This window comes from Lycorma delicatula, chromosome 13, assembly GCF_047948215.1.
Source record: "Lycorma delicatula isolate Av1 chromosome 13, ASM4794821v1, whole genome shotgun sequence".
Taxonomy (NCBI): Eukaryota; Metazoa; Arthropoda; class Insecta; order Hemiptera; family Fulgoridae; genus Lycorma; species Lycorma delicatula.
Genome location: NC_134467.1, coordinates 52,112,574 through 52,138,078, shown reverse-complemented (window position 1 = coordinate 52,138,078; position 25,505 = coordinate 52,112,574). Strand labels below are relative to the sequence as shown.

The following is a 25,505-nucleotide window of genomic DNA, read 5'->3' as shown; positions in this document are numbered from 1 at the left end:
CTGGTCATGACATCACTAGCTCACACATTGGCTGGGCCTCGTATAAACCATTAGGAACATAAGATATTGAAAAGTCGCCCTGCGGTTTATACATACATAATAATACATATGTAATGAGACCTTATATTATTTTTTTTATTTTTTGGTATATGTTAAAAACATTTGCTTTCTATTCAAAATAAGGTGTTCTGTTCCAGTTTTCTTACCTGTATCACTTTTAGTCACTGTGTCACCACTACTATAGATTAATGGATAGATTAATGGAAATCATTTTCAAAACAATCATTGTAAAATTAAAACATGAGCACATCTCTTCATTTTTACAATATGTGCTGTTTATACAATACATTTTGCTATTGTGACATTACATTCACAACTGCTTTGTACTATTTGTTTTTGTCGATTGTAATGTTTTGTTGTAAGTTTTGAGGTTAAGCATTATTAAGTAAGTACATTGTTACGTGACTGTATAGAATGGCTTTATTTTCTCTTCCCTTTAGATAATTTAATAATAATCACGTAATTTTTCAGAATTAACAAAACTAAAAAATATATAAAATAAATTGATCGATTTAATAAATAATGAAAAACATACAAACTTTAGATGTGACCTTAAAATGTAAGGTAGTATTAAATAATGACTACATTAAAAAAAAACAAACAATTTTCAAATAATTTATTCAATTTTCAGATCTGTGCAATACAATTTTTTAATAATATAAAACAATAAATAATAATAACTGATATATATATATTTATAATAATACTATTAAATTATATAAGTAACTTTTATTTATTATTTTTTAATGAAATATATATAATATAAAATTAAGAATATTATAAGTAAATAATACAAAATTACATATCATTAAAAAAAAAACACTAATGCATTACATTTGCACGGTCTGACAAAAGTAATTCCCCTTCCAAATAAAAGTTAAAGTTTTTTCATTATTTTAAAAAGAATGAAAAAATTACATAAATTTATTAAGACAATTGGAGTTTATATATTAAATATAAAATTATTTATTAATTAAAGAACAAGTTAAAACAGTAATGCCTTAAAGTCAGGGATACAAATTACAGATTACCTTCAGAAATTATTTTGAGTTATTGGATATTCTATCCAAAGCTTATACAGTACAAAAACAGGTGCAATAAATCCTTATTTATCCAAATTGTTCCAGTAGGAGAGAGCAACAACTTATGATTAAAAAGTGACGAATTTAAGTGTTTTTAAAAATTAATTTGGGTCATTCTTTTTTTATATCTGTCATTACATGTGAAATTATTACGGAAATTGAATACGTATCTATTTTAATATAAAATAGCATCAGTGTTTTGGATTAGCAGTAAGTTGTGCTTCTTAATTAAAAGAAGACCCACAGTGTTCTTTAATTTGTAGTTTGTTTTACTTTATATAATCAGGAGGTTTAATTTTAGTAATTTACATCAACATGCAGGTCATATGTACACTACAGCCTAGTAAGCCGCCTTTTAAACATACTCTGTTTTAAATTTAATTTTAAAATAAAATAAGTCTCTTACTAATAGTATAATAAATAACAGTTCCTGGGTCTGGGCCATTATTTCACCCAGAGGTGAGGTGGCAAATGGAATATCAGTTAACCGATTACGTAAAGTGATTTTCAAGCCTCTAGGGACATCTTAGAACTCTACAGAAACTTATAACCTTTGTAATTTGTTCCATTAATAAAATTATAATTAAAATTGTTCCATTAATAAAATTATAATTAAAAAAAATTCTGCATAAAAATCTAATTCTGATATATTTTATGAGTTTCTGAATATCCAAATTTCTGTTAATTAGAAAAAATTTGGATAATCAGGTTTTCTTGTGAGCAGTAGATACATATAAGACGTATAAAGTATTTTTCACTCAGAAGATATGTTACCGACAAATCATTGATGAATTACTCAAATTTTCGATATGTCAAAATAATAATAGATTATCAAAGCACTTTGTTGAAAAATATTTTATCGAAGTACTTCCTTGTGGAGATATGATTTCTGACAATAATTAAGTATTTTGGAGGTTCTATGCAAGTAATGATAAAAGAAAAAAATCAAATTTGATTTATAAATAATATAATAAATATGGTATAGAGAATGTAATGTGAAGTCAGACCGTGCTATATAATTATAAATTAAGGTATATTAAAAATTAAGGAAACAATATTAATACGAGGTACATTAAGTTTATCAAAACAGAATATAAAATGATTTTCTAAATATTAATATAAAATATTTTAACTATAGTACAGACAATGTATTATATTTTATTGTGAAATAATGATTAATAGAAATATCAATTTCTAGCGAAGTAACTTATATTTTAACATTAAAAACAAAAAGAAAAAAGGTCCAATGAAGATGGTAAACTGTAATGCTGGATTACCTAATTTTAATATATGTATTATGTATGTATGTATTATCATAATGGTAAAATGAAACATTACAAAGGTAATATAAAAAAAGTATGTTGTAACCTTTTAATAAGTACTATATGTATATAGTATATGATTTTAAGTATGGTTGTATAGTAGTACATGTTTTTTTTAATTATTTTGTGGTTGCATTATTTTTTTATTGAACATATTTAAGATAATTATGTTATTTTAGATTAAGAACAGGAGACGTGTTAGTCACCCTGTTAAATGCCAAAAATCTGACAGAAAGAAACCTATTTTATAATGTTTAGCGAGTAGGGTAATCTGAAGTCTGTTTCATTTTTCAATTTTCACTTTTTAAAAAATACGGTTCGGTTGTGAAAGAGGTTAAGAGGGAATAGACACTAAATCTATGGACCGAGAAGATACTAAAATACTAAATTAAAAGTCTTCGCTCTAGATAGAAAAAAAAGCAATTTTAAGCTTTACTTTTATGAAATTGGCTTTCACAAAGGCAGATCATCCATAAATTTTAACATAAGCTGTTAAGTTTAACAAATTATATATTTCCAACCGTATTATTCTCATTTACATTGTAGTTCTGTTTTTGCAAAACTGTTACCATTATATTTAAGAAAACATAAATTTAAATTAAATACAAATATAAAAATCCAGAAAAAATTTACTTAAAAAAATAATAAATTTGCTGCAGTTCATATTGTCTTACACGATGTTAAATTTTATTTTATAACACGATGAACATACATTTTCCTAGTTTTGTACAAATTGTTATACGCTGATCATAGACTTTTATTAAAAATGGAATGTTGTCCTACTTCATTAACATTTTCTTTTTACAATATTTTTTTTGTAGCATCCAGAATTCTCCATCCAGTATGATGAAATTATATTTATTCATTTTCACCAGAAACAACATATTCATTTTCACCAGAAACAACAGGTCAATTCATAATTCTTAACAATAAATTAATTTTGTTGCAAATGAAAAATGCAAAGCCTAGCTGATTTGAACCCAAAGCCTTTCATATAAAATGTGAAAATGCTACCGCTTGACCGTAAGTCAGTTTCCATGATTTTTGCTGCTTTCCAATCTATATAATATTTTTACCGATGTTAAAATACTTGTGTATATCAAAACTTATTGTAGTCTTTAATATAAACTGTAATATATCCTGTAAATCTTTTCATTCAGGATAATGTTATCGGTGACACGGTTAAATTATTTCTGAAATATTTTGAAGTTCTTAGAGTCTATATTTTCTATTAAAATTAGTACCGTATTAAAGGAGAGTAATTGATCTTAAATTGGTGTTAAAAAATAAATTATAATACATATACATAGACCAAAAAATGTAAAACCGAAAAAAATTGTATATAAAAATAAAGTTAAAACCGTGACTATATATATATATATATATATGAACTCCCTTTTGTTAATTATAATGATTTGCTTTTATTGTAAACAGTTTTAATTTTTACTTTTAAATATAATATTAAAATAATAAAAATTATGTAGGCCAGTTAAGGAAAAAAATACAAATTATATATACATACAGAATAAATAAAGCATAGTCCCAATTATCCAACCTAAACAAAACCCAAAAATAATCATTACTGTCAAATGATGCAAATACAGTGAGATAATTCAGCGGTTCACAAAATAATAAATTAATTAGATATTTTGATGCTAATAAAAGAACTAAAATAAAATAACATTATATAATTTAAATAATATAAAAATATAATGTGTGTGGATTATATTAAATAGAGTAATCGTACTGTAATAAAAGCATTAAAAATTTTCTTCATAATATATAAAGGTGCTATAAAGGATTCTGATACAAATATTCTTTTTGCATCATGGCTCTTAAATTATTTCAGATGTTGGAATTTACCATTTAATATTTGATTTTAAAAATGTAATTAGCAATGGCTAAGGAAGCCTTCAGTAAGAATACAGTTAAGGAAGAGATTAGCCAAGTGCTATGTATGAAGCATCTTGTATTGTGGGACTGAAGAATGGATGGTAAGGAAGAGGGGCAAGGGACTGGTTTGAGGCTTTTGAGAGGCTGTTAAGAATATGGACACATAAAGTAAGATAAACGGACAAATTGAAGAAATAATGAACAGGATTAAAGAAGAAAGAGCATTTTTGCAGGAAGTACAAAAAAATAAACTAGGAAATGGTTATGAAAGTAGTGGATGATTGTGAGTAGAAAGTAGAGATGAAAGTGACGGTTAGAGGAAGTGAAATCTTGACATCTACATCGGAAGAGTCAATAGAAGGAGAAAGGAAGCAAGGAAGAAAAAGGGTGAAGTTAATAGATTAGGTCAAGACTGGAAACTACAAGGGGATGTAAAGGAGAAGGTTTGGGGACAGAGAAGGATGGATTTTATACTTTCTTCAGTAATGCTCTTTAGTGTAAATATGTTGAACGTTAATTATAATTAATATTTGACATTAAACTTTTAATTGTTAATAAAAAAATGAGATAATTTATGAGATACCGACTAAAAACATACTATGTCATATCTACTCAAAAACTTTTGTTTTGGTAATTGAACAGAAATATCTTTAGATTTCATTGTTATATTTTTCATAAGTTTTTACAGTCTATGATACTTCTAAGAAACCAAACGGTCACTGTGATTTAAACAATAAAATAAATAAATCAATTCTTTTCTCTTTCTCTAATAGAAACAGTGTTTATACTATATGTTTAAAATAAAAATTTTAAGCGTTTTATAAAAGAGATATATGCTGCAGTATTGAGCAATATGAAGCAAAGTTTTAATGATGTATTGTATGTTGATGTATCTATATTATATTGGAATTTTTTATTGTTACTGCTTACATAGCGGCGAATGAATTGAGACAAGTGCAAAGTACTTTGGCATGTATAATATTTTAGAAGGGATTAGAAGGCTCTGCTTTACTTTATAAACAAGCTGTTAAATCATATCATGTAGCTGATGGATGCACTGGAATCCAGGATCCCTCAAAATTCTGAGCAGCACTAGAACTGAAATTGAGAAACCAAAATTAGGAAGGAGAAGGAAAAACAGTGGATGACGAGAAAGAATCTAAACTAAAACAAATTAAATAATGAGATAAACTCTAATCCTTTCAATCGGTAGTTACAATGATTTTGCATTCATCTGTTTAAATATCTGCTGCGATGAAAGAGTTTTTGTGGATGTATCTGACAAAAGATTCGGCTAATTCTTCAATGGAAAAGTATTTTGATTCGTGAAGACAACTTATTAATTAAAAGTTACAGCTATAATTTCTATAGTTATAATGACAAGATGACAGTCTATTAAATAATTTTTCAGGACAGAAAGTATAATTGAACATAACAATTTCAGGTAAATTTTCATCTTAAAATACTTATCGGTCGGATAACTGGGACGTCATACAAATATTATATGAGGCATGATCAGAAAGTAAGTTTTCTTCACGGTCATCCACACACATTCATGCTTTCATTCATATTTAATAAGTCAATTTTTATTGAAGTCGTAATATTTTCAAGTTAGTTTTATAGTCATAGTGTTTTTAAGATAAATGAAATGGATATTGGTCATTTTTTCCTATAAAAATGATGCTTACTCTTTTTTCAGTGGAAAGGTGTGGTAAAAAACAAAAAAAAACACTTGCGATACGTGTACCTTTGACCATATTATTGCTGAAACTCAAAAATTTGCAAGTATTCTGCTAGGAAGAAATTAATGTTAACAGCCTAAACGTATATACAATGATTTTAAACATTCCCTGCTTCCATGCCAGTCAGCACTACAATGATACAAAAAGTAGCTAAGCAACACCAGTTGTATTTATCAATGTAACATTGTTCCACCTGATAAAACGTATTAATGCTGAAAAATTGTGTAAGGTTCCTTCTTTCAATAATAAAACTGTTAATAAATTGTAATTACTTATGGTTACTTACTTTCTGAACACGGCTTATAAAACAAATTCTTTCTTAATATACAAATATATATATATATATATTATAGTTTCTTTAGGTACCCATCAACATGTTACATTTAACAAGCTACATTTATTACATACATATTTATAGGCTCTATATATATTTATAATTATTATTTTTATTAACTAAAAACTTATTTATGTAATTAAATTAAGGTAAATATAGTAATATTTTTAACAACAAAGCTACTTTCAACAATATGTATACATACATGTATGTGTGTGTGTGTGTGTGTGTATATATATATATATATATATATATATATAAGAAAAATATACTAAATAGATTATAGATTATTAACACTTCCTTTATTTATTATTTTTAAAAATAAATTTGTATATATATATATATATATTTTTTTTAATAAAAATATATCATAAAAGACTGGCTTTATATTGCCTCTTATGGTGGCAATTATATGAATTAAATTGAAGCATGTGTTTGTTTATATTTATCCATAATTATAAGTATAATAAAAAAGGAAAAATTATTTGTAAAAGTAGCAGGAAATTATATCTTTTTATTTTCGCAATCAACAGCATTGAATATGTTAATGTTGACTGTAATGCCAGTCAATGTTATTTTGACTGGCATTACTGGTAAATCAGATTTGTTACAGCGCTTCAAAACATGATTTTAGTAGTGAAAATTTTGTTAATGATTTTGTAATGTAGTAGCGTATTAGGTAAGGTAAATTTCTACTTCATGTTACATTTATACCTTAAATAATTTCAGTAAGAAGACAAGACAATTCTATCTTTGAGTATAAGTTTGATGCAAATATCTAAAAACGAAAAATGTATAAAGGATTTGACTCGCTTTTCGATTCAATACTTCTCTTTACAGTGTAACGCTACTTTGAGAGTATTACCTGTTATTTATTTATTGCATGAATCTCTTGTAAGAAATAATGTACAATTTTCTTCTGTAATACAGGATAGAGTTATCATGATTTAAATTGTAAAAATTAATACATGGATTAAGGGGAATTTAATCTGTTGAATTTATAGTTAAGGGATAGTAGTCGCATGCAGTTATGACATAAAAAAATGTAGGATATGTTTTTAAAAATATTTTCGTAGATGAAAGATTTATTTCCATGGATAATGAATGGGGTTTAGATCACCTATGCGTTGTATAAATCTGTATTTTTTTTTTTTAAATATTTTATGTGGTTGTTAGTTTTATATGCAGGTTTAAATTTATCCTTGTCATAAACTTTGGTTATATTTCCAACAATAGTGTTAGCGTATGAATATTTTAAGTAAATGTTATCAATCTTCTGCGTTATGTAATGGTTTTAAAGTTATTATACTATTAAGGTTTGATGTTAAAGCACTATATCCATTTTGAATTGCTTTGTATTTGCTTATATCCATTTTGTTTTATACTTATTTCTCTGTTTCTTATTATTTTGTGTATAATGGATAGTCCTGTTAATAATAATTGTATATATGTTAATTTTATATGTCTTATATCTGTACTTGGGTGGATTAAGTTGAATTTATATAAATATATATATATATAATTACCTTAATATATAAATTTTAAAGCAAACCATAAGCAGTATTGCTGCACGGAATAGATGCATTGCTGTATCTCTTTGAATTTGTGACATTATAAAAATACATTATTGTTGCTCTCTTTACAGTGAGTTTTTTTAGGCTATGTGTGTATTTTAAATTATTCTGTTTGATATAAATATTCTGCAGAACTATTTTCATCACATCCATTACTTGTCATTACTACTTATAACCGATATTTAATAAAATATTGTTAACTAGCTTTAACACTATGATGTAAATATTCTGTTCATATACAGGTTTAGAAAACATCTTCAATACTGCTTATAAAAAAGGCAGAGTTAATTTGAAAAAAGTTCATTAAAAAAAAAATGTTGTAACATGTAATATGATGGACAAACAAGTTACAGCTAAAATGATAGTATGTTGTGCAAGATGTACTTCTGGAGTGCGACTCAAGATGAGTGCATACCTTACCAGAAATCCATTACATACATTGAAAAAAAAATGAAAAAAATCAGTTCTCTTAGAGCAAAAAGACATCGCTAAATAATTTAATGATTAAATTATTCTATTTGACTGAAAAATGTATTGAAGTTGTTTCAAAGGTCGATTCCAAACAAAGAAAAATTAATAAGCAACGTTGAAACAAATGTAAAAAAACTTATTTAATGAAAATAATTACAATAAAATATAAATATAAAAATACATAAAAAAACTATAAAACAGAACCAAGCCATACTTATCTATTTATTTAACAGATTACTTATCAAGTATAAATAATTTTATTACAGTTTTATTAACGCTGTAAAGAGTAATATATATATATATATATATATATATATATATATATATATATATGTGGAATAAACATCAATTTATCACAATTTATATATGGTTCAAGACTCATAAGCATTAATTTTTTTTTTACATAAATAAATCTTATAATAGATTCATATGGAATTAATATTTTTAAAATACTCTAACATACTCCTTAGTAATGATGTTTTTAACATCTATATATATACAAGATTTAAAGTCATGTTACCCAGTTTTTAAGGCGGTTTATTTTATAATTTTTTTTAAAATATCAATCAGATAGTGACAAAATTAACAAAAATCTACAATATATTGAGCCATTTGATGTAATGATTAAAACACTGATCGCATCAGTTTGTTCTCGGTTTGATTATTGGTCCTATATATTTTGTAGTTTTCATAATTAAAAATATAATTTTTGAATAGAAGAGATAATTCTTCTGTTAATTCAACTGATCTGGTCTTACAACCGTATCATTTCCTGATGGTTTGCTAAAAATATAGAAATCAAATGCTGTATCATGTAAGCGTGCAAGTACATGATATAAACCCGATCAGTATTCAGGCAGTTTTTTTATTCAACTTAGCTTATAAATTTGCCTTGTTAAAGAACAGGTGATCAGCGATAGGGCTTAATCGGTTTTATCCCATCAAACTACTTAATACTCCTTTTGTACAATAAGTAGTTTTAAATAACAGTTATTTAACAGAGTAAAGACTAAGCGTTTTGTAGATAAAATTTAATGAATATTATTAATTACTAAATACATGGTGTTATCTAAATTGTGAAAATATAAATGAGAAAATTTTATAATTTACACAGGTGGAGTGATGAGGTAGGTCCAAACTAAAATGTCTAATAGTTAGAAATGATCACTAAAAATTGTGTTCAACGCTTTAAAAATTTCATGTTTCTCTTTTTGTTGTATGCTTTTTAAACGAGAGATTTTCACAAGTTCTTAATAAAGATCATTAAGAATAATCGGAGTTTTGCAAAAACTTTTAAATTTGATTGTTTAACCAATATTAAGGCTATATTTTAAATTAAATGGTTATGTCAGTAACCATAATAGGCAGCTGCATCTCTTGTTCACGTAATAAAAGTACTGAACGCCATGCTACACTGTGTTATTGATTCAAAGCAGACAACAGAATGGTAATCATTCAAGTACTTAGGTAGTATTATACTAAAAATAGGCCGGTGAAAACACTTTATGAAATTCATCACGAATATTTTCTAAAGCAAATTTTAAAATATATCTGACAAAATAATTAAGAAAATTTATCTAATTCAGATAGTTAAAGCTCACTTATTTTATAAGTAAACCTAAATAATACACATATAATATAGGAACATGGGTAACAAGACTTTTGAAATGCCGAGTATAAATATATAAATATCCAAATTAACAATTAATCCTAGAATTGCCCGAATAATTTTTATTTTCAATTTAAGGTCGTCAATTTCAAATCAACTTAAGTTTTTTGTAGATACTCCAATAAATTTTATATTCCAAAAAGTGTGGACCTCATTGTCAGCCGGTTATAAATTTGCAAAATAAATAAATTTTTTGTTATTAACAAAAAATCTATAGAAGGATTGTATTACAAAAAAAAAAAATATTTCAATGAAAATGACTAGTAGTACATTTATTTTTTTAAGTAACAATGTTGCTCTATATTCATTACATAAACACACAACAGCCAGTATTTACCAATGTTTTTAAAAAAAATTATGACAATATCCTTAACTAAATAGAGGTTTTATGTAACTTTTAAATTAACTGATGAGATATTACATATACTTCTACAAGTATTTCATTCAGTATTTTTAAATATTAGGAATACCAATGGCTTATGTAAATATAACGATTAAAAATTCTTCAATTAAAAAGCTGCCAAAGTAATTTTAGGAAGTACTTTAGATATATACATATAATTAATTGATTATACATATTGTTTAATTTCTCTTAAATTAAATAACTAAAATAATCTTCTGATTTACATTTTTCAGAATAAAATTTTACGCATTTACAGAGACAATACTTCACAGTATATCAGTAATTCTGATAAAGATGATAGCAAATTGCTTAATTTTTAAATTATGATGTTTCACACAGTTTTTATAAAATATATAGTAATCAGATGCTAACATTTGTTGTACATTAAACATCCTGATATAAAAGGATATGAAATAAGAATCAGACAAAATTAATAAGAGAAGCCGCATTAAAATAATTAATTTGATACAGTAGATTCTAATAATCTGTTGAGAACGCTCATCGTCATTGCCTAACGAATTGAGCTCCACTAGTTGAACGGTATACAATTTGCTTTATTTACTTACTAATGCTGCTTTCTATTTAAAATATTTAGAACTATAATGCTGCTTTCTATTTAAAATATTTAGAACTACAATAATAAGTTGAAAAATATCAACTAAAAAAATACTAATAATAAAAATAGATGGTCTAAACCATGTTAATATTACATTAAGAAGTGGCAATAATTTAGTATGAAAATAATTTTACCTTTTTTTAATTTATTATAACCTCAATAGCAGAGACTGAATGCACAGAAGATAGAAAATGCATGAATGGGAGCGCCATCTATAATCATTTTGTTGAAAAAAAAACTACTTTAAAAAATAAAAATTATTAAATCAAAATACTTAATAATTAAATACTAGAAAACTGTGCATCTTTATAAAAAATAATAACCGATTCTGTCCGAATCAATACATTATCAGTAATGTACAGCCTTATTAATACAGCAGTAAGGCCGAATTCTACCATTGATATGGTAGAAATGTCATACTAATTAACAATAAATGAAGAAGATATGATGGATTTTAAAGTAATAAAAAATTTAATTTTGGATGACTTAAAGAGAAAAGAGTCAATACATTGTTAATGACAGCGATTGAATAATTTTAAAAAAATCTTATATGTTTAAAGACATATAAGATTTGTCTTATATGTTTAAGACAAATATATAAGTATATATATACAAATATATATATATTTAATATATGTATATTTGTATATATATACAAATATATATATATTTAATATATGTTATTTAAATCTTATGTTTAAAAACTTTAAACATCATATTAATTTGTGTATATGGATCTTTTTGCGTGCAGTATTTCATATAGTGATGATCATAAACAATTATACTTATTTATATCTTTCCCTAACCAAAATCCACTCGATCTAACATTTTATCCATCAATTCTGAGTATTTTCTGGGTTTTTTATAATTTAATTATGATAGAAGGTTAAAAGACACTATAATCCAAGCTTTCTGGTATCTTAACCAAATTATCTCGCTTGAGATTAAAAGAGAAATCTCCACCATAATGACTATAAAATATACTTGCTTCAATCAAAAAATGATTTGCATTCAGCTACCAATAAATTTCTATCAAACAATAAAAAATTACTGGTTTACAGATTAGAAAAATTGTAACTAATTTAAACAAATTATGAATTTTTAATTATAAAACTATTTGTGCAAAATCAATCTGATGGTTAATTACTAATAAAAGACAAAATATAATTAATTTCTGATATTTTAAAAATAAAGTATTCTAAGAAAAAATAATATACTTTAAAAGAAATTTGTAAATTAATGTTATATCTCTGTATGTAATATATATATAACAATCGGCTTGATCAAGGAATTTATGCAAACATAATAATACAATATTAATTAGATTCACAATAAGTAGAACAAGTCCAGGCAGGCAATTCTAGGACAATAATTAATCAAATATGATTCATCAGAATATATTTACTAATTTTTTTTCTTTTTAATGTAATTATTGTTTTAACTAAATATATACTAAAATAATTTATTTATGAATACATACTATTATTTATTAAAAATAATAATATATTTTTATAGCTTACTCTCCTATTAATAACATTTATCTAAAATTGTACCCAGTTAGGATTGCTGGGTGTAGTTACTGTCGTACCAGACTGGTTATTATTATTTCCACCAGATGGAGCAGCATTCAATGTAGCTGATGAACTAAAAAAATAAAATAAATAAAAAAATCCAATTAGTCAAACATTCAATAATTCTCTTACAATATCCTTGTTTCAAATAACAAACAAATAATTATATATTCCTGAGGGTCATTCACTAAGTGAACAGACATACGATGCGTAGCTGAAATATAATACACAGTTACTCCTAACTCATAAATGAAAAGAGACTCTCAATGGCAAACCGGTTTTCTCATTCTAGTCGATGAAAAATCTTGACAGTCTTTCTTTGATTCACGACTTCACTGTTTCCTTCACAAACGCCATTTAATATTCCTCTTTAATTGTGAAAATTAATTAAAAATACAGCTAATCTGGTGAGTACAAAAGGTATACAAGAGATTCAAATTTCAACTTCACCGAGCCTTGGTAGTTGCGAAGAGTGTGACTAAGCGTTATCATGTAGCAGAATTATTGGCTTCATGGATCAGTTGATCTGGCTTCAAGCCAGTCAACTGTATATATATATATAAATGTAAATTCATCCTTATAAATCTGTAATCAGAATTTGATGGAGGACATTCTTATTAAAATTATTTAAGTTGGCATACAAAGATAAGATATTGACAAATTAGTAGTTATTGCAATACTTTTTCATTCTCTTGACTGAACAAATATTTGTTCTGAATTTTGTAATGTTATTAAATTTTATTAATCACAATTTTTTGAAAATAAAAGTAAAAAGATGAAATTTATTGTGTAAATGTAAACAAACGAAAAATTATTAGAAAATATCACTGAAGATGGGCTTAGGCTTGAAAATGTTTTGAACATAAAAAAAGTAAAGGTAAGAGTGTTCTCTCTCTAATTCTGTACTTTGTGGAGGCTGAAAAATATTATATTATATACATATATATATATTTATAGATGTTGTGAATTACATTAGATATATTTTAAAGTATTGTTTGATAAGTAGGTCATGCACGGTTATGTTGGGCAATTCAAAATAGGGTCATAACAAAAAGTACACAAATCATAAGAAAAAAATTTATGAAAAGAGTAATGCGAGCAGTTTTTTCTCTTTTCCTTTTTCAGTCAATGATGACATTTTTCTTGGTCTTTCCAGTTAGTTCAAACATCTTTTCTTTTTTTTAAATCAAAATTCATGTTAAAAGCCTGGTGTTTTCAAACAATATAACAGATTATGGAAAACTTGCTTAGGACCTACACCTCTACAATACTCAACTACAAGAAAAAATTTGTTAAGCAATGTTTTAACAGTGTAAGGACGTACTCTGAAGGAGATAAGACAGAATAACATGTAAATTAATGAATAATTTTTTTTACAAAATTCAGTTTCTTTATAGAAAATTTCTTACAATGATTGAATTTCCAGGTATGGAATCTAGTTTTCATTTTTATCTCTATTTATTCAGCATTTACTTGAAATTTTCTTTATTTCTGGTAGATTTCAAATATATTAAAAAAATAAATAAAGAGAAACCGAAATATTCATAACGATCTAAATAATTTAGTTAAATATATTATAGATGTATGCCAGTGATATACATAACATCAGTCATCTATGCAAAACCCTGGAAATATGACATTCACAGCCTTAGGATTCAAAATGTTATGTAACTTTAAAAATACAATACTTTAAGAAAAAGGAAGTAAGAATAATGATTATATAGTAAAAACTAGTTTATTATAATAATCAATTTATTTTTATTAATTGAAATTAATTAATGGTTTCAGTGTTGATTCATGTAAAATCACCTCGAGTTGCCTGCGCTAGTAAATTCACCCCATGAATCAGGTTTGGTTGGTGCAGACTGATGTGAAGGTGAATTGTTTACAGATGGTGCTGGTGGTGGAGCAATTTTAACACCTCCAGGTGGAGGAGGCAATATGCCACCAGTAACTGTAGGGCGTGACTTCATCTTACTAGTCACCTCACTACCATCTTTCTTCTGAAAAAAAAAATGAAACAAATTATCTTGATTTATCTCAATAGCGTATAAAACCTATTACTTCAGATCGATTTTTTAACCTCCAGGACCACCGTTAGGTATTGCTTCAGAAATAAATGATGTAGCATGTGAAAATGCCACGCCTGATCGGGATTCGAACCCAGGACCTCCTGTAAGTGGTAGCTTACATCTGTAAGCTACCACTTGTGCCACAGAGGCTGGCATGAGGAATATCTTGATATTAAAAATACAAACTAATAGAATTGTATACGTGTAATCTGTAACTATATCTGAATATTTCAAAATAACTGTTAATTGTGAAAGAAAAAAAAGAATATGAAAAATAACCTTGAAACACAAACAAAAACTTATGAAAATTATAACCAATTTCCCATATATAAAAAAGTAAAAATTATTTTAACCCGATTTAAAATATTCTTTTAAAAATAGAAAACTCAATTTTTTACACTTAAAAAATAAAAGATCACTTAAAGCACAGTAACAACATATGAACAGTTGAGTGTTCAGATAATGCTGTATTTCATAAGCTGTCACAAGAAAGCAGTACATGTCTAAAACTAATTAACGTTGAACTCTTTTCTTAAATAAACTATAACTGAATTAAACGATAAATGAATCAAGATAAATCAATTAGTGGCTGTGAACTAGTCGATTTAAGTGTTGGAGGATCATTAGGATCAATTTCACTACTTCAAATAAACCATAGACAGTATTAAATCGATGTTAAAATTTCACTTACCGTAATTTTCATGTTAATTTTAATTGTCTCTCCTTCTTTAAAACGTAAATCCAGTTCTTGTTTCGGAACTTCTTTCTCTTTTTCAATCTCTTCAGATTTCTTAAGCCATTTAAAATGGTCTTGTAATGCGACATTTAAATCAAAACTATCAGATCTATCAGAAAAACCAACTCCGATGAATGCTGTACGACCTGTAAAATAAAATAAATTCAAGAAAAGTAATACCGATTCAGTAATATAAAATTAGAAGTTAACTAACTAATGCTAAGCATTGTGCAATAATATTATGCTTCTGGTGGCAGTGGGAGGAGGTAATGGAACCTTCATTACCTCCTACCACTCTTGCTTATGTACCATAAGTGCACACTGCACCATAAGTGTTGGTTAAAAATACATATCTAGTGTTTGGTCTATGTAACGGTGAATCTGCTTTTGTGCTTGCATAGTACAATATTTAGATGTGTCTTGTTAAGTATTATTTCATCAAAATTACCATTAAAATATATATTAAATTTTCTGCTAAAATTGTCATAATTTTTATACAAAGTACATTTTATCTATCTTTCTTAGCTTCATCAAAACTAAATTACCTGCTGATGCGTTTCGGATATATTCCACTTTCAAAACTTGCTGTACTCATATTACATCGATATTTGTAGTACACTGAGTTTTGAAAATGGTATACATCCGAAACGCCTCAGCATGTGATTTAATATGATGAAGCTAAGAAAGGTAGATATTATTTTATTATAGATCATACAATTTCATTTTTAAATTGCTTTTATTTTATGAATAGCAAAACCATCTAAGATGTGTAAAATAACCGGATAATCTCACAAAACTATTAATTTTATAAATATGAGTTGAATAAAATTTACTGAGGTCTAAATTACTGTTGTTGCAAACAACACATTTAGTGCTGAATAAACTCATTAATTTGAAGTTAAAGTCGCCACCCTTTGGCAGATATCTGACAGAAAATGTAGTCAGAATTAATTAAATTTTCCTAAAAGGTTTGGCAAGAGCATGCTTTCTTGGAAATTCTATCGGCTTGTATTGCAATTAGAAGGGGTAAACACTCCCTTTCTCTCAGACAGTATGCATAGTGAATATGTTAGACAATAGTTGGAGATTGCTTACAAAACTGTTCATTGTTCAGATTAAGTAGGTTTAATCTATATATCTAAGAACAATTTAAAATTTGACACATATTCTACACTACATACATATTTCTTCTTTTTTTTAAACTTATTAAAATTATCAACTCATCTGATTTATTCAGTACACGAATGACTACTGAAGGCAGTACAATGACACCGTTTCTCATACAAAGCTTTTGGTAGCCATACAATTAAAATAAAAGAATTAAGCCAAATTGATTAAAATAATGCACTTTCTATCAGCATTTTACACATAGCTGAGCTTTATTATTTTTAACAGTTTATATAATCACTATCTATTATGAAAAATAAGATTTGCTCAATTTTATAATGGATGTTTTTTATCAAAATCATCTGCTTTTTCTCTAATTGACTTGGACATTTTCCCAATTTGAATTTATAAGCAAAATAAAATTATGCAACATATTGGGTAAGATAGTGAAGAGTCCTATCAGTAAACATTCATCACAATCAAACCACACTTTGCTTCATATTATTATTATTTTAATAAAAATTCATCTTTTTCTGCTTATAAATTTTTTTTTAACACAAATTTATGACCGCTATTTCATCAGAAGAAGATATTTCATTAAAAAAATTGAATTCATTAAATTAAAAAATTTTAAATGTCTTTTTTAGTTGATTAATAAAACTGATTATCTAATACTGGTTTATATCTCTGTGAATAAAAGAGCTAATAATTTGGTTATTTATTAAATTGTAATTTAAATTTAAAATGAGTGATTAAATTATATTTACATTAACTCCGACAAAGCTGCCACTTTCAAATTTTAGTTGTTTGTTTATTAAATTTTCATTTGGTCTAATTTTTCAAGAATATAAAAATTGAATTCGTTAACTCTTTATTTTTAACAAACATAACAAAATTTGTTATTTTGTATATTAAAATTTTTAGAAGAAAAGTATATCTGTTCTTTTTAATATGATCCTAAAGCAGTTAGTTTTTTGCTTATCATACTTGTATAGTTGTGAAGGCTTCTTCTTTTTAAACTACAATTGATCACATTCTCTCTCTCTCTGTATATATGTGTGTGTATACAGATACACACAAGCACATATTATAAAACCATTATTAAATTATGTTTTATATCTATTTAAGTTATAACATTATTATAATTAAGTGTTCAATTCATTTTAATTTTCAGAAATTTATTTGTCTATTATAAATTACTAAAATGTCCTGGCTTGAAGTCTTAATTTATATTATTTATGATATTAAAAATTGTTATGTCTTCTGCACACTGAAAGAATATTTCTGTAATGTGTTGCTTAAAGCAGAACCCATTATTTTTATCTTTCTTCTTGTAATATTTATCATTAAATGTAGAATAATACTGAATCAAAAAAAGGTTTATTTAATTTTATTGCTAATGTCATTAGCAGCATTAAGGGAGTTTGGTATTTATTTTTTAGCGACAGATTTCTATATACATTTCTTTTAAGCTGAATGAAATATGAAATTCAGTTTTCTTATTTTTAAGTATATAGTTTTATAGGTTTAAACTATTTTTTAAGATTTAGATAAAAGTTTAGAAATCATTTATATCAGTAGTGTTACATTTTGCATTATCTATCTGTATCGTTTTGTAAATATGAACTAGAAATTGGAACCAGTACCACTATTTATTACAACTGTTACCCTTTAAACAGTTGCAGCCTCGTTAAACCGGTGGTAAGAGAATGCCGTAATGGGAATCATTAAAACTTGTTTTAATAGGAGAAAGAACAACTATTAGTACTATGTTCAACCATATCGATCAATATTTTGTGGGATTTTCAGAAACAAAGAGAATTTCCTAGTCTCTGTACAAAACCATTACTCTGAAATTTTTCTATTGTTAGAAAAGAATGTGAGACTAGTTTCACCATTATTTATAGGAGTACAGTATGGTTGGTGATGACAAAACATTTAATTACAAACTGTTGACCGTAAACTGAAATTTATTGAATCAGAAACATATTCAGAACAGTGGATGGATGCAGCATGTGTAATGGTTAGTAGTACGCTTCTTACAATGAAAATCAAAAAAATATGTGACATTCATTAAGAAATACTCCACATTTAATTGTGTGAACTAATGTGGCATTTCAAATTTAAAAATCATGGATTAGAACTTGCAAGAGATATTAAGCCATTTTATGACTTATGCTGCCAGAATAAAGAACATATAACACTAGCAGTATAACCCCAAAATACCAATTTTGACATCCAATATACCACACAAGTCTAAATGATTAATGAGCTTTTATTTTTATGTTATTAATGGTTTTTAAATACTTTGACCTTAACCAAATAATATTAATGGTGTTCTGAACTGTACTTTCAGTCAAAGTTATTATTACTAGCAGTTTTCCATAAACACTTTAACTAGAGTGAAACATAATTACATAAAATATTTTAAATTTAATTACAAACCATTATCATCCTGTATTCGTAAAACAAAATATCTTGAAGAATCTGAGACAGATTCGATTGCGATACCAGGATATTGTTCTATAGGACATTTTGCAAATAATTCTCCTGTATTTTTATCTTCTAATTTTAATATACATTCTTTACCTTTAGCGACCAATCTCATACGACCGATCCACTGTGGTTCATCTAAATTCCAATCAGCGGCTCTGAAAATTAAAAATAAATAATTACTAACTGAATTGGTATGTAATAAACACATTATATGTAACACACCAACAGTAGGTATAAAAGCTACCCGTTCCAGATATGCTAAAAAAAAAAAGGACTCGGTATTTGCCTGGATGAATTGAGAGAAATCATGGTAAGTAAACAATTAATATAAATAAATTAAATAATACTAACTTTAATAATGAAAATAGTAGAAATAGGTGAAATGCCTACAAATTAATTGAGAATTCAGAATATGTATTAATGAAAATTATTTGATCACATATTTATATATATGTTAAAAGTTGAAAAAAGAATTCAGAATTTAACAAAAAAAAATGTTTGATTATTATTAAATGTAATTATTAATTGGTAAGACATTACTTCTATAAAAAAAACTTATTTCATTTAAAATAAATTACATAAAAATGAATCATATTTAAGGATTTCAAAAAATGTTAACAATGCATTTCTTGATCCTTGAAAACTAACTGCAACTTAATGAAATCAATTTCATCATTGTCTAACAAATTTTTTCTCAACAAAACCCCCAAAAATTTAACTAAGTAAATATTTTCATCGTGAATCATAATAATATTGCAACAGTTTTATCCATACTAAAAAGTTAAGGTAGTTATAATTTATCCAGTCAACAATTTTTTTAACTGCTGATTAAATATTTTCTAATCCATTTAAATAAATTTTCTGATTTAGATAAAACTTAAGTTATCTGTTAAAATATACTTTATTCAGGGGTATAAAGTAACAATGAATATATTACAACACTAGACAATTTTTATTAAATACAACAAATTAATTACTCATTGCCTAAATGGAAAAGCATGTATGTATAATAAAATTGCATTTCAGCCACAGAGAGAAAAATTGTAAAAGTTAAAAATAATTATTGTGCATTATTAATATTTAGCAGCACAGTAATATTTATAATAAAATAAATAAACATATTAGTAGATTTTTATTTGACTATTGATTAAATGGTCAATACAGGCAATCTAAGGTTTTACTTGTGGTAGTTAAATAATTCTGTTTATTAGCAACGTTATGAAATTGGAAACAAGCTACATTGGATAACTATAATACATCTTTATATTTTATCTAACCATCACAGAGATTCTCGAGCTAATACTATTCAATTTTTATAGTAATATAATCTAAATTTTCTGGGAGTTGAAAACCTACATTTTTAATGCAAAATCCTTTATAAAATAAATGCATGATTAAATGGTATTTAAAACGACTTCTTCAACCTCTCCCTATCTACAGGTACAACAAAATGTTCTCTAGTATGTTAAATGTTTTCTATTATCTTATGGCTTTTCATCATGAGTCCTGTTACTTTATAAGTCAAATGAATGGTTAAATTTATGTAAAACTCTTCTTAATTATAAAGAAATCAAAATACCCTTGCAAATGAAGAAATGAGAAAAGTCAGATCGACAAGGTGAATCACAATACAAAAATATGCTGTTTATTTTGCCTTCCACTTACTCAAAGCCGTTTAGAAGTAATAATTAAATTAATACATCGATTTTTCTTGTTAATAAATTAATTAAAATCCTATAAAACATCTATTCCCGAAAACTGCATTTGACATTTGGCTTAAAATAGTTTAAATATAAATGTAGGCCACCTATACTAGATAATGAATTTTTGCATAGTAAATTTTAAATAATTTGTATAAAAAAAAGAAGATAATTTAAGTAAAAGAATTAATGTTAACTAAAACCGACAATAGAACAAAACAAAATAAATTATCAGAAAATAAATGTACTTTGTCGCTATTGCGATACTCTCAGTTATAAACAGTAAATAAACGATTGTATACTAAAACTTTGATTTCTATTCTGAAATAAAAAAAATATATATCACCGTCCTGGTAAAACATGATAAAATCTTTATCTCCCTGATAAAAGTTATTTTAATAACACTTTTCATAAAAAAATTACAAATTAGTATTACGAAATTACTTCCGTAAAGATAAATAAATTGTAAAATTATAAGACTTACCGGTACGCTCTGTTTGAAGTTCTTGGTGGTATTTTAAATACAAATACTTCAGATTTGACAAGCAATACGCTCTCGTAGGTTTCCATTTTACAACATTCAACCGTATTAACTGACGTCACACATTTATGAAGTGAAAGACAAGACAGCAACTGCGTTTATGATCGTGTCTTGTTTCAACGTGTACTAACCATCTGATCAGCTGTAGTAAATTATTGATGATGAAAATAATAATCTCCTCCATATAAAAAAGAAAAAAATAACTTACACAAGATTTTACACATATTTATTTACAAACATCAAACTGTGTGAGAAGTTTACCTCTTACCTGAAAGTTACAAAATTAGATTTAAAAACTGTAAATTAATGTGTTAGGTAAGGGTATTATGTCATGTAATATAAGATTAATTATTCTATTTATGCTGATTAATTATACTGATGAAGTTAATTTACAATAGTTCTTATGCATTTCTTATGTTTTTAAGTTGTAATATTATTTGAGTGCGAACTAAATAATAAAAATAATTTTATACTTAACTAGAAGTGAATCCAAAAACCTATAAAGCACGTGACTGTGAATCATCCAATCGTGTCATTTTGGGAACCCCTATACGTGGCATGAACCACGAATCTTTTTTGATCCACGTCCGCCATCTTTTATTACCGTTTTCGGACGGAAGCTAGTGTGTTAATACGTAGGGTTTAATTATTTTAATATACAAAAGGTAAGAATGGCCATCAGATATGAAACTGTTTTACAAAAAATATTTTTTTGTGTGATTTAACGTCAATTTTGTCGTTTTATTATGATTATCTAACATAATTTTCAGTTTATTGGGAGGAGTCCTTGGATGTACTGGATATCATTTCTGTACAGTTTTCGTTGTTGCTGTAGCCTATACGCGCATTTATTGTCCACCGCATTAATTTTCAATTGTCGGTTGTATTTCTTTATGTTCTTTTGATTGTGAGTAAGTAGTTTATTTATAGTAATTGAATGAGATATGTTTGGTGTAATGTGGTTGACAGTTAGATTATTAAGACTGTCAAATCGTCTTGGTGTATAAAAGTGTGGTAGGGTTTTCTGTACGTCGTAGCATTTGGTTATTATTGGAATAGTTATTGTATTATTGCTTAATCGCGTATGTTTATAGTTATGTGCTTTCGTTTGAATTTTGTTTATTATTTATATTTTTATATAGCTTTGTTAAACAATGAAATAAGTTTCTTTTTGTTTCTGCTGCGTGGAGTTTTATCCGGTCAAGTTGTAAATGTATCTTACGTCGTATAATGCAAGATTTTATTATACGTAATATTTTACTAATTTTATCAAAGTCTTTATTAACATTATTTCTGGTTTTAATTTTTGTATTTTAAACGTGGCCGTTGGGCGGGTAGCAGATTTTGTAGTAATTCATTGTGTATGGCCGAAATCCATAGATTTTCCGTTCTCAAGTTTTTTTACTCGAGAAACGTATTAATCCGATAGAATAACTATTTATACATTCTAATGTTAAGCCAATCGTTTTAGGTTATTTAGGTTTAAGTAGTGTCTAGTTTACATGTAAGCTTAAATTTGTGGTTTCTTTGTGCCTATAAATTTGTGTGAATTTTCCAAACTCAATTTTATATTTTGGTATTACATTATTTATTTTTTTGTTTCATCGTAATTGCATATACACGTCCTCCATACTATTTATTATTAGGGTGTGGGATTCACCATTTTCTAACAGTTAGGTTCAGTGTTAAATTTTTACTAGCTGTTCGCAGTTTTCCAAGTGTTTGTAAATTGTAGTAGACTTTATGAGAAGAAATTTATGTGTTTTTTATGACTAGTGTGAAAATTTATTTTTATTAACAAGTGGGTGATTATAATTAACTGTTTTAAAACATTCTTTTTAACACATTTTCTGTCTTATTTTTTCATTGATGCTTTAGTTTCTGGTTTTGTGTTACTGGAAGTTTTACTTGTATTTTCATGTCTCAGTGTGTTGTATAATAACTCATTTTTGGCTATATTTTTTTTGTACAGTTTTCAACCTTCTCTATCAAATTCATTGTACTTAAATGCTAATAAATGATTTTGAATGGTTTCAATGAAAACAGTTACATGTTTTTGTGAGTGGTTTTTAAAGTGACTAAACTGTTTCTGATGACTCCCTAGAGCATGCAGATATATTTATTACTAATCTTTGTGTACTATAATGTAGATTAATCAGCCCAGCAGAGATAGCATGGATAATAAGCATGTGAAAGAATATTATTCCTCATGGTTTACAGGGTATACACATCTAATGTAGGCACCAACCAGTATTCCTTAACTGTGATTTTGTAAAATAAATGCTTTTATGGTTATTTTAAAAATATAAAATCTTGTGTGTGTGTTTGTGATATATATACTTAACAATTTTATTAACATTATATATATATATGTTGATAAAATTTTTAAATGTGGATAATGATTTTAAAATTGTATTTAAAAAAAGTTAAATATCAAATATATTGGATTTTATGAAGTATAAAATAAATAATTATTGGTGCATGTAGGATTTCTCAAAATGTGAGAAATATAGGTTTTCAGGTTCATTATTATGAAAGATAAATTATTAAAAAAACTTATGTATAATGAACGATTTTGAATAGTTTAGTTTAACAGTTCTTTCATTGTTTCAAAATTTCAACAAATTTTTTAGAAAATACCAGGAAAACAGAGTATAATGAATTTTACTTTAATAATGATTCATAGATGATGTAACATGTCAAAATGAGTGTGCAAGTAAAATCATCATACTTTCTCTTTTGGTGGCATTTACATTAAATTGTTAAAATATTTAACATTTCAACAGAGGAAGAATCAAGGTTTAATCAAATTATTATAAACATTTATTAGTTGTTTTTTAATTCCTAAGTTTTCAGTTGAAAGGCCATATTATTTGTAGAGAATAATATTTACTGAAGAAATTGTTTGAATAATACTGTACACCATATACAAATTTGAATAAAAACCATTAAATATTTTACTATAGTAAAAGCACATTATTTTTTAAACAATTTAAATGTTGAAGTAAGTTTTATAAAATAAATTTCTGACATGGCAGCAGCCTAGTCTTCTATTAAAAGTATTGATGACATAGAATTTTGACTATTTTCTGAAACATTTGTAAATCATAGTGACCCAAGGCATAGCTCTTTTCAGAAAACTTCCAATTTTGTCAAAAATTGATGCATTTTCAAATCGAAAGTGAAATCATTATGAAATATTAATAGTAGATTGTAAATTGAAATAATAATGCACAAATTTAAATGTTTGCTAGCCTATCTGAATATTTATGCTTACAACAAAGGAGATCATTGTTTGGACTACTATTGAAATAACTTTGTGTTGTGTTAATGAAAAACACAAGGAAAAGTGATTTCTGAAAACTGTGAAGTTATAGAAACTACAGTCAATGATGGAAGTAAAAAAATTCTATGACTTAAAAACCTTAGGTAAGTTTATGGTCTATGTATTATAGGAAAAGGCAGAGCGGCAGCTGATAACTTATGTGCTATTATGAATCTCAGTCCTGTGAACTTGTTTCGTATACATTCCAACTATTTACAATCTATTTCAGAACTTGTGTGCAAAGATTCTATGAGAAATACCATCAAAGGAACTTTTACAGAATGATAGTAATAGAGGCTTTGCAGCAGCTATTGACGGGACGTGGCAGAAACGTGGACACACTTCCCCGAATGAAGTATTTTCTGCATCCTTAACTGGAAAAATAGTTTATTTTGAAATAATTTCAACAAATTATAATCGTAAAGATAAACCGAACAATAATAGCATTGCAAATAGTTCAGGATCAACTGGGGCAGTGAAGGTAGCTGGAGCTGTAAAAACTTTCAACGATCTATACCATCTTACAATATTCATTATACTGAATTCTTTGGCAATGGTGATAGTAAGGCCTTTGCTGAAGTGTCTTAATGGGAATGATGTAGTATTAAATAAAATCCAATGCGTAGGATGCATTCAGAAGTGTATGGGCTCCAGTTTAATAAACCTCAAAAAGAAAACCAAGAAACTGCCTGCTGGAACTCCGCTTAAGGGTAGACATAATTTAACTGATGCTTCCATCCTTTAACTACAGACCTATTATGGACCAGCAATTAGAAGAAACACCAATAAAA

The 25,505-nt window shown here is 26.3% G+C and overlaps 2 protein-coding genes across 7 annotated transcripts in view; one reads left to right on the top strand and one right to left on the bottom strand.

Moving 5' to 3' along the window:
* Positions 1-667: 667 nt before the first annotated feature.
* Positions 668-21,509, bottom strand: LOC142333834 (NECAP-like protein CG9132). Of its 4 annotated transcripts, XM_075381386.1 has the most exons (7): positions 21,333-21,509; positions 19,098-19,303; positions 15,501-15,691; positions 14,547-14,740; positions 12,720-12,810; positions 11,301-11,378; positions 668-5,455 (listed from the first exon to the last, which is right to left on the bottom strand). In XM_075381386.1, the coding sequence occupies exons 1-6, from the start codon at positions 21,416-21,418 to the stop codon at positions 11,307-11,309; spliced, it is 840 nt and encodes a 279-aa protein (XP_075237501.1). In that variant the 5' UTR covers positions 21,419-21,509; the 3' UTR covers positions 668-5,455; positions 11,301-11,306. The 4 variants fall into 4 exon arrangements, with proteins under 4 accessions (XP_075237501.1, XP_075237500.1, XP_075237503.1 ...); XM_075381385.1 differs by lacking the exon at positions 668-5,455 and having other exon boundaries at positions 8,793-11,378; XM_075381388.1 differs by lacking the exon at positions 668-5,455 and having other exon boundaries at positions 11,360-11,378; positions 12,687-12,810; positions 21,333-21,508.
* Positions 21,510-21,924: 415 nt separating this feature from the next.
* Arf1 (ADP-ribosylation factor 1) overlaps positions 21,925-25,505 on the top strand; it is a 32,648-nt gene continuing 29,067 nt past the window's right edge. Inside the window, exon 1 of one of the 3 annotated variants that reach the window (XM_075381739.1) lies at positions 21,925-22,054. The gene's annotated coding sequence lies outside the window, so the exon portion shown is untranslated. Of the gene's footprint in view, positions 22,055-22,183; positions 22,301-25,505 lie in introns of those variants that run through there. The other 2 variants (XM_075381741.1, XM_075381740.1) reach the window with 2 other exon arrangements.